At 47.5% G+C, this 17460-nt stretch overlaps 1 protein-coding gene across 2 annotated transcripts in view; it reads left to right on the top strand.

The window, feature by feature from the left end:
• Positions 1 to 16558, top strand: part of cbfa2t3 (CBFA2/RUNX1 partner transcriptional co-repressor 3) — a 64128-nt gene extending 47570 nt beyond the window's left edge. For both annotated transcript variants that reach the window (XM_033035602.1, XM_033035601.1), the window contains exon 12: positions 12980 to 16558. In XM_033035602.1, coding sequence (XP_032891493.1) covers positions 12980 to 13279 — 300 coding nt within the window. In that variant the 3' untranslated portion in view covers positions 13280 to 16558. The remainder of the gene's footprint in view (positions 1 to 12979) is intronic.
• Positions 16559 to 17460: the final 902 nt, after the last annotated feature.

The raw sequence follows: 17460 nt of genomic DNA, 5'->3' as shown, positions 1-17460 counted from the left end.
TGGGTTTTACAGAGCTGAAGATGGGACTACCTGGATTGTGCTTGCATAGAGCTGATACAGACTTGAGCTGAGTGACGGACGATGTGAACTCGGGTGAGGCTTGAAGAATGGTCTCGACCCGAAATGTCACCCATTCCTTCTCTCCAGAGATGCTGCCTGTCCCGCTGAGTTACTGCAGCTTTTTGTGTCTATCTTGTGAGCTAAGTGACATCTTTATGTCCTGTGATTCTTGAATGTGATTGACCTACTCTTCCCTGATCATAGTGTTTCTGATTGAGACTAAGAAACAGTCACTCACAATCCTGTATGGTACATCATTCCCCATAGCTAAAAATGGTAAGTCTGATTTGCCAGCCAAGTCATGGAGAGCCAGGACATTTACAACAAAATTGTGAGGATGGTTGTCAAAGAATATAGCAGGAATGTATTTGTGTTTATTGGCATATGCACCATATAACCATATAACATATAACAATTACAGCACGGAAACAGGCCATCTCGGCCCTACAAGTCCATGCCGAACAATGGTGGAATGGTGAACCAGATATGGTGGAACAATGAAATTCTCAATATTCACAAAAAGCATAAAATGAAACAAAACGCTGATTACCTACACTCAGTCTACCGAGACCTACATGATCTCCCGGTTGCTAAACACTTTAACTCCCCCTCCCATTCCCATACGGACCTGGGCTTCCTCCACTGTCAGACTGAGGCCCAGCACAAATCGATGGAACAGCACCACATATCTCGCTTGGGCAGCTTACAACCCAGCGGAATATTGATTTCTCTAACTTCAACTAACCCTTGATCCTCCTTCATCCACCCCCCCCCCCCAACCCTCGTTCTCCAACCAGTCTGACTGTCCTCCTGATTAAATTCTATCTTTGTATGCCTCGTTGTCAACTTCCCCTAGCAAACAATTATGTATTATACATTTTCCTTGAATTTCGTCACCTTTGATCTCTCATTTTCACACCTTACTCTTCCATATTTGTGTCTCCCTCTTCCCTAACTCTCAGTTGGAAGAAGGGTCTCGACCCTAAATGTCACCCAGTCCTTATATCCAGAGATGCTGCCTGTCCTGCTGAGTTACTCCAGCATTTTGTGTCTATCTTCGGTGTAATCCAGCATCTGCAGTTCCCTCCTCCACAATGAATTTCTTGCTGCAGTTTTAAAGGCATATTAGATGCAACAACAATAACTACAGTAAATATACCATAAATGTGTAAGAAGGAACTGCAGATGCTGGTTTAAACCGAAGATAGACACAAAAAGCTGGAGTAATTCAGCACGACAGGCAGCATCTCTGGAGAGAAGGAATGGGTGATGTTTCGGGTCAAGACCCTTTTTCGGACTGGTTAGGGATAAGGGAAGTGAGATATAGACGGTGATGTGGAGAGATAAAGAACAATGATTGAAAGATATGCAGAAATGTAACGATTATAAAGGAAACAGGTCATTGTTAGCTGCTCGTAGGGTGGAGAAGCTAGTGTGACTTGGGTGGGGGAGGGATAGAGAGAGAGGGAATGCCAGGGCCACCCGAAGTGAGAGAAATCAATATTCAATCAATATTCATACCACTGGGCTGTAAGCTGCCCAAGCAAATTTAATTGGTAAATTAGGCAATTAATTAGCCAATGTAAGGAACGTTGCTCAAGGGGAGTGGCTAGTGGGGGAGCGGCTAAGTGAGGGAAGCGGCCTTGTGAAGGAAGTGTGAGTCTGGCTCGAGAGTCTTCGGCGAGGAGTCTGAGGAGAGGAGACTACGCCAAAAGTTGGAGAGGACGGGACGCGGTGAAGACATGACGGGTAAGCTGATTCAGTGTGAGGCTTGCAGGATGTGGGAGGTCAGGGACACTGATGGTGCCTCTGGCTGCTACAACTGTGGCAAGTTTGTCCAGGTTCAGCTCCTGAAGGACCGTGTTGGGACACTGGAGAAACAACTTGATGAACTCAGGAACATCAGGGAAAACGAGAGTTTCCTGGACAGAGCCTGTAGTGAGGTTGTCACTCCAAGGCTACAGGAAGAGCGAAGGAGGGTGACTGTGAGAACGAGGAGTAAGAGTGGAGTGCAAGTGGTTGTACCTAATGAAAACAGGTACACCCTTTTGGGAGCTGTCGGGGAGTGGTGGATGGCTCCATTGTCCGAGGTGCGGACTGGAGATTCTGTGGCGGCAGCCAAGACTCGAAGATGGTCTGTTGCCTCCCTGGTGCCAGGGTTCAGGATATCACAGACCAACTTCAGAACATCCTCGAGAGAGAGAAGGTGAACAGCCGGCAGTAGTTGTGCACGTGGGCACGAACAACATAGGGAAGAAGAGGAAGGAGGTTCTACAACGTGAATTTAGAGAGTTAGGAAGAAAACTGGAAAGCAGGACTTCGAGGGTAGTTATCTCTGGATTGCTTCCAGTACCTCGTGCAAGTGAGGGCAGGAACAGGGAGTTAGGGGATCTGAATGTGTGACTGGGGGGCTGGTGCAGGGAGCAAGGATTTAGCTTTATAGACCACTGGGATCTCTTCTGGGGTAGGGGTGATATGTACAAAAGGGACGGGTTACACCTTAACTGGAGGGGGACCAACGTTCTGGCAGCCAGGTTTGCTAGGGCTACACGTGTGGGTTTAAACTAAATAGTGGGGGGAGGGATTGACAAATTGGGGGTATAAAGATGGAGTTAAAGGGAAAGTAAGTACAGGAAAAGTTACAAAAGACTCTCGAATTAATGGGAAGGAAAGTTCGAGAAGGGATAAGAGAGTAAGGTCAGGGCCAATAGTGAGCGGTGAGAGAGGGGAGGTGAATACTGAGGTCAAAGTGTTGTATATGAATGCGCGAAGTATAAGAAATAAAGTGGATGAGCTGAGCTCAGTTAGAAATTGGCAAGTATGATGTTGTGGGAAATACAGAGACATGGCTGCAAGTAGCCAGGGCTGGGAACTGAATATTCAAGGGTATACCTCCTATCGAAAAGACAGATAGGTGGGAATAAAACAGAAGGTGCAGGATCAGTTAATTCCAAAGAGGAAGAAAGATTCCAAGGGGAGTAAGGGGCAACCGTGGCTGACAAGGGAAGTCAGGGACAGTATAACAATAAAAGAGAAGTACAACATAGCAAAGATGAGCGGGAAGCTAGAGGATTGGGTAACGTTTAAAGAGCAACAGAAGATAACTAAAAAGGCAATACGGGGAGAAAAGATGAGGTACGAAGGTAAGCTTGCCAAGAATGTAAAGGAGGATAGTAAAAGCTTCTTTAGGTATGTGAAGAGGAAAAAATTAGTTAAGACCAAAGTTGGACCCTGGAAGACTGAAAAAGGTGAATTTATTATGGGGAACAAGGAAATGGCAATGAGTTGAAAAGGTACTTTGGATCTGTCTTCACTATGGAGGACACAAACAATCTTCCCGATGTACTAGTGACCAGAGGATCTGGGGTGATGGAGGAACTGAAGGAAATCCACATTAGGCAGGAAATGGCGTTGGGTAGACTGATGGGACTGAAGGCTGATAAATCCCCTGGGCCTGATGGTCTGCAACCCAGGGTACTTAAGGAAGTGGCTCTAGAAATCGTGGACGCATTGGTGATCATTTTCCAATGGTCTATAGATTCAGGATGAGTTCCTGTGGATTGGAGGGTAGCTAATGTATTCCCACTTTTTAAGTAAGGCAGGAGAGAGAAAAAAGGGAATTATAGACCAGTTAGCCTGACATCGGTGGTGGGGAAGATGCTGGAGTCAATTATAAAAGATGAAATAGCCGCACATTTGGATAGCAGTAACAGGATCGGTCCGAGTCAGCATGTGTTACAAAAGGGAAATCATGCTTGACTAATCTGGAATTTTTTGAGGATGTAACTAGGAAAATGGACAAGGGAGAGCCAGTGGATGTAGTGTACCAGGACTTTCAGAAAGCATTTGATAAGGTCCCACATAGGAGATTAGTGGGCAAAATTAGGGCATATGGTATTGGGGGTAGAGTGCTGACATGGATAGAAAATTGGTTGGCAGACAGGAAACAAAGAGTAGGGATTAACGGGTCCCTTTCAGAATGGCAGGCTGTGCCTAGTGGGGTACCACAAGGCTCGGTGCTGGGACTGCAGCTATATACAATATACATCAATGATTTAGATGAAGGGATTCAAAGTAACATTAGCAAATTTGCAATGACATAAAGCTGGCGGATTCAGACGGGCATCTGAGGTTCAGGCGGGCTGAGTGAAGGTGTTCAGCGAAACGATTGCCCAGTCTGCGTTTTGTCTCGCCGATCGATGAGTCAACATCTTGAACAACGGATACAGTAGATGAGGTTGGAGGAGGTGCAAGTACACCTCTGCCTAACCTGAAAGGACTGTCGAGGGAGGAGGTATTGGCACAGGTGTTGCATCTTCTGTGGTTGCAAGGGAAGGTTCCTGGGGAGGGGGTGGTTAGGGTGGGAAGAGATGAGTTAGCCAGGGAGTTGCGGAGGGAACGGTCTCTGCGGAAGGCAGAAAGGGGTGGAGTTGGGAAAATGTGGCTAGTGGTGGGATCCCGTTGGAGGTGGTGGAAATTTCAGAGGATTACGTGTTGTATGCGACGGCTTATGGGGTGTAAGGTAAGGACTAGGGGGAGGGGGAGCAAGGGTGGAGCTGCGGGGTACCGAGGAGACACGAGTGAGGGCCTCATCCATGATGGGAGAGGGGAACCCCCATTCCCAAAAGAATAAGGACATCTGTTCCTGGTATGGAACTCATCTTGGGTGCAGATTTGGCGTAGACGGGGGAATTTGGGAATAAGGTATAGAGTGCAGGAACCAGGGTGGGAAGAAGTGTAGTCGAGATAGGTGTGGGAGTCATTGGGTTTGTAATAGACATCAGTCAATGGTCTATTTCCTGTGATGGAGACTGTGAGATCAAGAAAGGGGAAGGAGGGAGGTGTCGGAGATAGTCCAAGTAAATTTGAGTGCAGGATGAAAATTGGTGGTGAAGTTGATGAAGTCCATCAGTTCTGTATGGGTGCAGGAGGTAGCACCGATGCAGTCATCAATGTAACGGACATAGAGTTTGGGGATAGGGCTGGAACAGGGATACAAGCAAAGAGGCAGGCATAGCTGGGGCCCATGCTGCTACCCATAGCTACGCCCTGGACTTGGAGGATGTGGGAGGAGTCAAAGGAGAAGTTGGTGAGGACCAGCTCCGCTAGGCGGAGCAGTGTTAGCAGAGGGAAATTGGATGGTTCTGCATTAAGGCCTTCCTAGTGGGGATGGAGGTGTAGAGTGACTAAACGTCCATAGTAAAGATGAAGGAGTGGGGGCTCGGAAAGCGGGTTAAAGAGATGAAGGGCATGTGAGGTATCTTGGGGGTAGGTCGAGAGAGATTGGACCAGGGGGGATAGGATGGAGTCAAGGTACGTGGAAATCATTTCAGTGGGACAGGAGCAGGCAGAAACAATGGGTCTGCCAGGGCAGTTGTGTTTAGGGATTTTGGGGAGAATGCCGGGGCTGGGAATTGATAAAGTTGGAGGCTGTGGAAGGCAGACAGCCAGCAGTGATTAAATCAGAAATGGTATGTGTAAGGCCAGGTGCTCGTCTGTGGGATCATGGTCCAATGATAAGTAGGATGAGGTGTCTGAGAGTTGTCGCCTGGCCTCAGCCCAATAGAGGTCAGCTTGCCAGACTACCACGGCACCTCCCTTGTCGCCGGGTTTGATTATAATGTCAGGGTTGCTGCAGAGTTAGTGGAGGGCTGTACGTTCAGAAGGGGTGAGGTTAGAGTAAGTAAGGGGAGTGGAAAAGTTGAGACGGTTGGTTTCATGCCGGCAGTTAGAAATGAAGAGGTCTAGAGAGGGTAGAAGGCCATTCTGGTTGTCCAAGAGGGGGACCGGTGGAGACTGGAGAAGGGGTCATCAATGGGTGGTGAGGACTCCTTCCCATTGAAAAAGGAGCGGAGGCGATGGAAGAAAAGCTCTACGTCGTGGCGGACCCGGATCTCTTTAAGGTAGGGGCGGAGGGGAACGAAGATGAGGCCTCTGCTGAGGACAGACCCTGTTTCATATCGGAAAGGGGGGGGGATCCACGGGGGGATAGTGAAGACACAAGGTTAGGGTCAGAGGAGGGCCGGGGAGTGGACGGAGGTTGAGGAGAGAGGAGGGGAGCATGAGGACTATTGTATGGGTGGGGTGTGGTTGGAGTAACCTGCTTAAAAGAGTGGGAGGGGGAAGACCCATCACTACTGAGGTTCTCTGTGTGAGGGGGGAGCAGTAGGACCCAGCAGAGCCAGACCACATGCTGTCAGAGTCTGCATCGTGGAGGCTGTGGGCCTGGTGCTGAGCCTGGAACTCAGGTGAGGTGACGGCTCCAGCCTGCTGGTGGGCAGTGGAGAGGCGACAGTTTGGATATACAATAAATGATTGGTTATTTTAAGTAAACTAGACCATTGTACGTAGAACAATCATTGTCATGGAAAGCTGGGTGCTGAGGTAAAGTTGTGGTTCTGGTTAAGCAGTGTGGTTTAAGAACTTGATGATTGATGGGAAGCTGTTCTTGAACCTGGAGGTCACAGCTTACAGGATCCTGTACCGCCTTCCTGATGGAAGCAGCGCGATGTGAGTGTAGCAAAGGTGGTGTGGGTCTGCAATGATATCAGTTGCCTTCTTGAGTCGCCTCTGTCGATTCATTCGATGGGTTGGAGGTCAGTACCCATTATGGACTGGACAATGTCCACTACTTTATTCAACCTCCAGGATCCAGATCAGTTGGAAATATGGGCAGAGAAATGGCAGATGGAATTTAATATGGATTAGTGTGAAGGTGCACTTACAGAGGGATCTTGGGGTGCAACATCATATTGTGAAAGTGACAATATAAATGGTACAGATGGCCAATGGAACACTTGCCTTCATTAGCTGGGGTTTTCAGAATGAAAGTCAGGAAGCTCTACTGAAGCTATATAAAAAGTTGTGTGGGGCAAGTTTTTTTAACAGTGGGGTGTGTTTGGAAAAGGGGGAGGTGGTGAAAGCAGGTACATTTACGAGGCAATTAGAGAGGCACATGAATAGGTGGGGAATGAGGGATGTGGACCAGGTTCTGTCAGATGGGATTAGTTTAACTTGGCATCATGGTGGACACATGCATGTGGGCCAAAGGATCTCGTCATCATCGGCGCTCACTCAAAATGAGTATGACTGTCCTCTCCTCTCCATAGGGTCGTCTACTTGTGGGTCTGCAGATGTCTGTAGAGGCCGATCCGCGTTCCACACACCTTGGTGCAAAGTGGGCAGTGGAGACTAGCAGAGGTTGGGAGCCATCGAGCCCTCTTCTCTCCTTACAGTACTGTCACTTTGTCTCTGCGACACGGCGTAGCTCCGTTTCATGATGTGCAGCTACTTCCTGCACGGATTTCCTTTAGGAGCACGTTTTCAAAAGTGGTGTCATCCACTTTTATAGTGGGCTGGGTAGACGGCTGGTTGGGTGGAGGTTGATGTAGGACCTAGATCTTCTTGATGATTAAGTCTAGGCCCATGGCTCTGTATGTCTTGGCAAAGGCATTCAGGATGTCCTGGAGGTCTTCTGTAGAGTGTGGTGCAATGGCGCAGTCATCCACGTACTGAAGCTCCATGATGGCGGTGTTACTGACTTTGCTCTTGGCCTTCAACCAATTAAGGTCAGTCCTGTAGAGGATTGGGATCCCCTGTGGCAGCTCTTTACCAATGAGGTGAAGTATGGCAGCAATGAAGGGGACAAACGGTGGGTGTGATGATGCATCCCTGTTTGACCCCTGTTTCCATAGTGAAGGGCTCGGACTCAGAGCCACAGTTGCTGAGCATTGTGACTGACATGCCATCATGTAGAAGCCACAATATTCTGATGTACTTGTCGTGGCAACCGTACCTTGATAGTATGCTCCAAAGAGCCTGGTGGTCTACCGAGTCAAAAGCCTTTGTCAGGTCTATGAAGGCCATGTACAAAGGCTGCCTTTGTTCACGGCATTTTTCTTGGAGTAGGCGTGCTGTGAATATCATGTCTGCTGTACCTCTGGATGGGCGGAGGCCACATTGTGATTCTGGGAGTACCTCCTCAGACAATAGTAGTGGTAGACATGGACACATGCATGTGGGCAAAAGGGTCTACTCCTGTACTGTACTACTTTCTAACTGGTGACATTGCCACCCTCTTGACCCTGGCCCTACATATTATGATTCCTTCCCCTCCATATTATGGGTTCAGGTGGAGAGCTCTCGGGAAACAATGGCTGTATGGACTTGAGATGTTTCCATCTCTGCCCAGACCCCAACTGCTTACACTTCTAGAATTTCAAAGAGCTGCTATAAGCATGGTGGATAGTGATATTATATGAATTACCATCCCTGCTCTGACTTCCCTCCTCGATTTTAAATTTATTCATAGAAACATAGAAAATAGGTGCAGGAGGAGGCCATTCGGCCCTTCGAGCCAGCACCGACATTCATTGCGATTATGGCTGATTGTCCCCAATCAATAACCCGTGCCTGCCTTCTCCCCATATCCCTCGATTCCACTAGCCACTAGAGCTCTATCTAACTCTCTCTTAAATCCATCCAGTGATTTGGCCTCCACTGACCTCTGTGGCAGGGAATTTCACAACTCTCTGGGTGAAAATGTTTTTTCTCACCTCAGTCTTAAATGACCTCCCCTTTATTCTAAGACTGTGGCCCCTGGTTCTGGACTCACCCAACATTGGGAAAATTTTTCCTGCATCTAGCTTGTCCAGTCCATTTATAATTTTATATGTTTCTATAAGATCCCCTCATCCTTCTAAACTCCAGTGAATATAAGCCCAGTCTTTTCAATCTTTCATCATATGACTGTCCTGCCATCCCTGGGATCAATCTTGTGAACCTACGTTGCACTGCCTCAATCACAAGGATGTCCTTCCTCAAATTAGGAGACCAAAACTGTATGCAATACTCCAGATGTGGTCTTACCAGAGCCCTATACAACTTCAGAAGAACCTATACTGAAATCCTCTTGTATGAAGGCCAACATTCCATTAGCTTTCTTCACTGCCTGCTGTACCTGCACGCCAACTTGCAGTGACTGGTGTACAAGGACATCCAGGTCTCGCTGTACCTCCCCTTACCTAACCTAACCCCAGTGAGATAATAATCTGCCCCCTTGTTTTTGGCGCCAAAGTGGATTACCTCACATTTATCTATATTATACTGCATCAGCCACGCATCTGCCCTACTGGCTCAACCTGTCCAGGTCACCCTGCAACCTCCTAACATCCACTTCACAGTTCACACTGCCACCCAGCTTTGTGTCATCCGCAAACTTGCTAGTGTTGCTCCTAATTCCCTCTTCCAAATCATTAATATATATGGTAAACAGTTGCGGCCCCAACACCGACCTTGCGGCACTCCACTCGCCACTGCCTGCCATTCTGAAAAGGACCCGTTCACTCCTACTCTTTGCTTCCTGTCTGCCAGCCAATTTTCTATCCACGCCAATACCATGTGCTCTAATTTTAGTCATCAGTCTCCCGTGCGGGACCTTATCAAAGGCTTTCTGAAAGTCTAGATACACTACATCCACTGGCTCCCCTTCATCCATTTTACTTGTCACATTCTCAAAAAATTCCAGAAGATTAGTCAAGCATGAATTTCCTCTCATAAATCCATGTTGACTTGGCAAATCCTTTTACTGCTATCCAAATGCCCCATTATTACCTCTTTAATAATTGACTCCAGCATCTTTCCCACCACCGAAGTCAGGCTAACTATAACCATATAACAATTACAGCACGGAAACAGGCCATCTCGACCCTTCTAGTGCAACAACTGCATCGACGCGCCCCATCCAACCTGACAGAGCTTGAGAGGATCTGCAGAGAAGAATGGGAATACAGGTGTGCCAAGCTTGTAGTGTCATACCCAAGACTTGAGGCTGTAATCGCTGCCAAAGGTGACTCAACTGAGTAAAGGGTCTGAATACTTACGTAAATGTGATATTTCAGTTATTTATTTTTAATTTGCAAAAATTTCTAGTCACTTTTCGCTTTATTATTATGGGGTATTGTGTGTAGATTGATGATAAAAAAAAATCAATTTAATCCATTTTAGAATAAGGCTGTAACGTAACAAAATGTGGAAAAGGTGAAGGGGTCTGAATACTTTCTGAATGCATTGTACCTTCACTTTTTTTCTTGCATTTGTAGAATTGAAACAAAATTGGTGGACTGAAAGGTGCAACTGACATTGTCTGGCCTTAGACAGGTTTGAAAATACTGCATGGACTTGTAAGGGAGAGTCAGGTTTGATCTGGGGTGGGAGATTGCAACCTTCACGTGGTCCACCCTGTTTCAACAAATGCAATCAACCTGGCGTGCACAAACAGAAGATCAAACAGAACAAGTTGTCTTATAACTTTAGGCTGTGCACGCAAGAAGAAGAAGGTTTGATCTGTTTAGAGTACTGACCATTAGAGGTCTGTCTTTTATTTATTTTTTGTTTTCTTTTGTCCTGTTGTTTAGTTTATCTCGTTTATTTTAGTTGTGTATGTGTGGGAGAAACTGTTTATGTCTCCTCCTTCGGGGGGATGCGACCTTTTCTTGTCGTTTCCCCCCGTCACCGTCTCCGTCTGAGCGGAGCTGGCGGCCTCCAACTGGGACCGACCTCGAGGCTCCCAGATAAATCAGAGCCAGGACTTCGGGGCTGTGGTGACCCTGCGGCGGCCCGACTTCGGAGCCTCGGTGGACGACATCGTCGGGAGCTCGCAGGTCCCAGGTTGGTGACCGGTTCTCCGGAGCTCCCGCAACCGCAGCTTCGTCCGCTGGACTGGAGGGTGGCAGCTTCGACCGCCGCCGGGCCGCGGAGTTTGAAACAGCCCGTTCGCGGAGCTCGGAAGCGGCCGCTGGACTTACCATCACCCGGCGGGGTCCCAACATCGGAAGCCTGGATCGCTTCAACACAGGGGGAGACAAGGAGAGAAGAGACAAGGACTTTTGCCTTCCATCACAGTGAGGTGTGCCTGGTAGACTCACTGTGGTGGATGTTAAACTGTGTTAAGTGTGTGTTTTATTATTTTATTCTATGTTATGACTGCAAGGTATACAATTTTGTTCAGACTGAAATGTCTGAATGACAATAACTTTACTGATCAGAGAAGGACTTGAAGAAAAAAGTGACTATGTATTGGTAGAGAGGAAATGACTGCTTAAATTATGAAGGGAGAATGAAAAGGAAGGTTAGAAATTAGTTTTCAGTGTTTGTTGGTGAACTAAAAAAGGGTCTGGTCACTTTAATTGACAGGTTCCTTATTTGGTAACTGGGTCCCATTGTGACTCTGCCACTTGTGAAGACTGGCTATAGTTTGCAGTGTTTAGACCGCTAACACCATTACTTTTATCGGTGCTTCCCACCCGCAAAAGACAGGTATTTAAATCCCTGTTGGGAAGTCATTAATAGAAAAAATAATCTTTACTGAGGACCCTGCTCCCCAACTCTGGGCTAACAAGGAAAGTCACATTTTGTTAGAGACGTGCACCATGTATGTTCACGATATGATAACAGACAGCAGGTCTGACGGGGAATGCCACCTCCGGCAGGAAGTGCCTGCTCCAAGTTCCCAGTGGGTGGGAAGAACTGCTTTGTTTGTACACAAAAGCCATACAAAAATATTGTTTCCAATCCAACTTCTAAACTGGAGTGTTTAGAGATATTAAGGGTTTTAGAATTAAGAGAATATCAGATTGAATGAGTTACAGCTCAAGTAACATTTTTTATTATTGGGAAGCTGGATCATGTCCAGAATTGGTGCCGAGTGGAATAATTGAATAATACGTTGCATTAGAGGTAGGAAAGAGGGTAACGTTGGGAAGAGGATGTAACAGTATTCTGATTCTGCTGTATATAATCAGCAACAATGGCAGCTGAGGCCCACTGGTGAGGTTATTCAGTGTAATTTCAGTAATTCATTGTGAGCGGCTGGGGGGAGGAATAGAGCACAGGTACTCATCCTAATTCAGACTGCGACTTTTCACTTTTTTTTTTTTGTAGTACGTTAAAAGTGTGTTGTTGGGGGTCTAGTCTTTTTATGGGTTGGGTGGGGGGGGGGGGGGAGGTGAAAAGGGGAAACTGCTTTTCTCAGTCCCTACCTGGTCGGAGAGGTGGCTTTCCTCCGAGCAGCATCTTCGACCTGTCCTCGCGGCCTACCATCGGGTCTGAAGCGGCTTTTCCTGAGGGGACTGGTCAGAACCACAGCTTTGGCGGCGGCACAGCGCTGGAGCGCTATCGCGGAGCGGGCGATGCCTTGCCCGGGTCGCCGCGCTGGAGCGCCGGAATGCTGAGTCTGCCGATTGAACATCGCGGAGTTGCGGTCTGTGGAGCGGCCAGCCACGGGCGGCGGCACTAACTTTGGTATCGCGGAGCCTGTGATCTCTCGCCGAGATTGCCAGTGGTGGAGCTCTGTCCAGCGCGGCCTGTGGGCTTCGGAAGCAGCCGTTCCAGGTATCCCAAGCCGCTGAGAGATTTCTCCCGACGCCGGAGCACCATCACCAATGAAACATCAGGCCCCCTTAGCGGCAACTGAGAAGGCCTCAATTGGCCCGACCATGGGTGGACAAGGGGATGGGGACTGGACTTTGTGCCTTCCCCCACAGTGGGAACCATTGTGGGGGGATGTTTTTATGTTTTAATGTTAAATTTCTTCTTTAATGTTATGTTGTATTTTTATCAGTGTGCTGCAAGGACATCTGAATTTCCCTGAAACGTGGATTAATAAAGTTTGTCTGTCTGTCTATCTATCTGTCTATGTCTGTAATGGCCCAGGTATGAACGACCAAGTCCAGACAAGGTACATAAATATGCGGAGCAGTATGAGGAACTTCCTATTTAACGTGCTCTGTCTGCCCTACTGAGTCTGATGGGATGATCCACCCTGTGCATCCACTAGTCCACCAATACCAATACTAATAGCTGCAATCATGGTCTAGCATCTGGTGTTGGCTCACTGACGGTTGGAATTTGTCTCTTTCAGAGCTGCTGGAATTGTGGTCGGAAAGCCAGTGAAACGTGCAGTGGCTGCAACACAGCCCGTTACTGTGGCTCCTTCTGCCAGCACAAGGATTGGGAAAAGCATCACCACGTCTGTGGCTTGAACGGCCAAGGCCCACAGTCCATGAGTACAGCCAGCAGCCCGCCCTCTGATTCTGGGAGTCACCTCCAGTCCGATGTCGTCCCCAGTAGTGGGGCAGAATGCCCTGGAGACACCGGATCTGTCGTCTCTCGCTGTGCCTCGCCAGCCACTCCCAACCCAGTCGAAACTGCCTCCCACTAATCAACAGTGCAACTTCTCAACTACCTGAAGACTTCATTGAACTGACCTCTCTTCACTTGTTAATCCTGGGAGCTTCAACAACCTCACTCAACCTAGATGAGACAAAGAAATCTAACTGCTTTAAAAAAAAAAAAAACACGATTTTCTGGTTATTTACCAAATGTTCTCTCTTCTGCAGTCTCACTGGTTCTGAACATTATCTAGAGATTTCTCTCTGGACCACAGCCTGTGATGAACTGATTGGACAGAGATTCAATGTTCAGCAATATTCCTCATTAAGGTTAAAATGAGGGAAAATTCTACCTTGTAAAAGAGGTATGCTGCTTTAAAAATTCCAAAAATACTCACATGGACATGACCCAACCCCTGGCCACTGCACTCTACTTTCCATTGCCCTCCTATTTCTTCCCCAACATTCTTGCCCTTGGATTTATCCCTGACCTTTCTTTCCCGATGACTTTTCCCAACCTTTCTTCCTCCTGGCCTTACCCCAAAAGACCTTTCTTGCCCTTTGGAACCCATCCTCTTTACCCTTAGATTCCCGCACAGCCACCCCCCGAACCTTTCTGCCTTTGGATTCCCCACTCCTCCAATCCTTTGCCCTTCGAACAGCCACATCTCTTTCCCTCAGGCCTGTCCATGCCCTTGGATTCCCCACCCTCATGCTGCCCTACTGAGCATTCCAGAGGATAATTTGCATGCTCCAAATACACAGTTATACAACGTATGTGCCAATAAACCCATTCAAAACATGCTTACAGATGAAATTGTTCAGTCACACATAAAGGAGCACTCTCCCTACTACCTTGCTAGCCAGCCAAGAAGACACCAGATGCACCTCGGCTCCACCATAAACCTAAACCATGGACTGCCAAAGTCACTCATGGAGGAGGAGCAGCAGCGGTCCGTAACTCTCTGAGCAAGTGTGGTCCTCGGCCGTGGTGCTTCACACCAAAGGCGCCAGCTCTCCAGGGCTCCTGCCTCTCTGCATTTACAGATTTATCAGTTGGATTTGCTATTGTCAATAATCCTGAAGGCATAACATTAGAGTTGGGTGAAAGAACTACATGTGAAGAGCCCACTCTCAGTGACCTCACTGCACTGACTACAATGAGGAAAGTATCAATAATGACAATCGATAACTTTAATTTCTTTTTAAGCATGAATGAAGTTTTGACTTGCTGCAGCCCTTTGATTCTCTACCTCCCTTCTCTTGTTTTTGGTGGGGATTGATCCCGAGATCATTATGTATAATATTCTTGCTCTTGTGATCTTTCATGTGAACCTTTGTGGTGTTCAGGTGTATCTTGAATCATGACAGTTTTATTTTTTCATGCATGGACTGAATTCTTAAACAAAAAAATATGGAAGCTTCCTACCCATTTCTCCTGAGACTCTCATCCTGTCCTGCAGCCAATGGTGCATCACCACAAGTTCCCACCTAGCCCACTCCCTTGTCTTCCCCTATAACCTGTCGCCTCTCGTGATTAGTGGAGGCAGTCAGCAACTGTACCTGCACCACCCTTTGGCTTCAGCAAGTTGCCTAATAAAGTTATCACCGGAAGGAAACGCCGAAAAACATTCTAGCGACTTTACTTCATTTTCACTGATTTCCCAGTATGACCATCTCTATAGCGTCATGTCCAATGATGTCTGTCACTCATGCACTGATAAAGCAGTGATTAGCTGTTCATCCTACAGAAGAATGCAGTATTGCTCTGTCTTGGACACTGCACAGGCCACGAGCCGCCCTGTGGCCTCAGTGTTGGTGGATGCTGGAGCTGACAGACTGTCCCTCGGCACTGTGGACGACATCGATTTCCATTATTCGTTACTGCAGAGGGGCAGGAAGGTGACAACTGGATGGATACGATAGTTACTTTATTTATCGTGTGATTAAGGATAATGTTTATTTTTTTAAATATCTTAATATATAAATATTTCTGATTTCTGCAATATGACCCATTTTCTGTTTCCAGCTTTTTGTGTTCTTCATGCCTCCTACATTCTAAAGCTTACCAATACTCTGCAAAGCCATGGTTCTCCATCTTCAGGTTCAATTACACAGACATGGGCCCCCACGATGCTCCTGGAGATTGTGCCCATTCAGACTGCGAGCTAGGGGCTCTGCTTTACCCCGGCCTGGCCTTGCTCAAATCCTGGGCCTTGCCAACTAGGATAGAGTGGTTCCCACATGGGTACAAAACTGATTCACTGCAAGCTTCCGTCTCCCATGCATCTGGCCTGGATACTGAATAAATTCTCAGTAACACCGATTCCTGATTGCCCCAAGCAGCATTTTTTTTGCTCAGGGAAGTGAATGTTAATAGTTGTGATTTGAGATGTGCTGCCTCGAAGGGCAACAAAAGCAAATTCAGTAGAGGCACAATGGGTAAAATGGCTCCCTACATCCCATTCTCTCTCGTGCGCACAGTTTCATTCTTGAACCTACTATCCAAAAATTACATTATAAACCACAAAAATGACAACTGCAAAGCAAATTAATTTGCCTGTACTGAATTAGATTACTTCCAGCAAAGAGAGAGCCCACAGAACAAATGTTAAATCCACCTGTTGGTCACCAAAGACAGCACCTTATAAGATGTTCTGTTTCCTTCTGCGGTCTCGTTACTTCACCAGTCCTCTAATATTCTAGGGAATCGCCCTCTGGGAGGCACCGTCTTTCACTCCACACCACTCCAGTGAGCTGCAGCTGTAGGTGACAGAGCACAGACCAAATCTGCTTGTGCTCAGTCACTGAAAACTTGCTCATCGGTCCAGTGTCTATTGAGAGTATGGCACTCAACAGCTGAGGGTTCAAGCACCAAAACAGGAATAACAGCCTGGTACAAGGATCCAGTCTATTCCAGTCTTGCATCATCTTGTTATCCTGTACAGTCAAGCCTAACTGGGTCTGACCTCTCTCTTCAGCTGCTGCTGTTTGGAACAGTGAGGGAATGATTGATGGTGATGAGAGTGTTGGCGGACTGACTTCAGGAGTGAGCTGGTGTTTGTGTTTATCATATCATTTGGGAAAGGTGTTGGCAGTAGACTGGATAAATCTAATGTATTAAATTCACTGTGCAATCATTCAAAGTACAGGAACCCTTGCCACTCCTGGAGTTCTGTAGCCATTCTAGTGTCATATTTGGGCATGCTGTTCCCCCTGTCCTGGGCTTTCTATGTACTGTTATATTCAGCTGTGATTGTAACATGGAATCAGGTATGTCTGTACTTATTCTGTACCTGTGTAATAAAAGATTTTAATATCACATTGAAGTTGCAATAGCCACAGCACTGTTGTGCATGTGGGTTGCCTATCCACAAACTATTTGCAAACATCCAACTGTTCATGTGGCCAGATCAATGTAAAAAACCCCACTATACTTACAACCAAGTTATTTGTCTACTGTACTGAAATTCACTTTGTTGGCAACTGCTTAACTTAGACATAGATGTGAAAGAGCTTCCAACATAGTCAAAGAGTACAGCACAGAAACAGGTTATTTGGTCCACCATCTATGCATAACTAAAACTCTGATCTTGTGCACTTCCGGTTTGCGCGGTTTTTCTATTTGCGCAAAAACGATATGCGATAAAGTGCAATGATTTTTGCCAGGTTACTCACCGTTCTCCTGTGCTGTGAGTGCAACAGGTTTCGTTCCCATTGGTGGTATATTGTAAAATCTTAAAATACTCGGGTACGCAGATTCCTTCAGTCAGCAGATTGATCTCTTCTCCTATCACTCAATGCCATGGCCAGGACAGTGACGACCTGTCCCGCCTCACTCACTAACTCCTCTCTCCCCTCCTCACAGTAACTTGTCTATCGTCTCCCCCACCACCAGCGGCCGCCGCAAGGGGGGTGGGTTCAGTGGAGGCCCTGTTCCCATCTCTCTATCCCTCATCACTCACCCCTCTCTCCCGCCCGCCCTCTGCGGTAATGGCGATCCCATCTACCCGTCCCCCCAGGTCCGTCTCCTCCGCCACCACCGTTGCGGTAACTCACCCTCACTCTCGGAGATCTTCTTCACCAGCTCATCGAAACCGTGATGAACACCGACTCCATCCCCAATGGCGGCAGCAAGCAGGCAGGTGAGTGGGAAGGGCGGGGACAGGCCGAGCGGCAGGCAGGGCGGGGACGGCCCATGCGGCGGCACCGGGGGTCGGACAGGACGGGG

The sequence above is a fragment of the Amblyraja radiata genome, chromosome 17 (genome assembly GCF_010909765.2).
Source record: "Amblyraja radiata isolate CabotCenter1 chromosome 17, sAmbRad1.1.pri, whole genome shotgun sequence".
In the NCBI taxonomy this organism is placed as follows: Eukaryota; Metazoa; Chordata; class Chondrichthyes; order Rajiformes; family Rajidae; genus Amblyraja; species Amblyraja radiata.
Note: the sequence above shows the minus strand (reverse complement) of the source record. Positions and strands in the feature narration are given on the sequence as shown.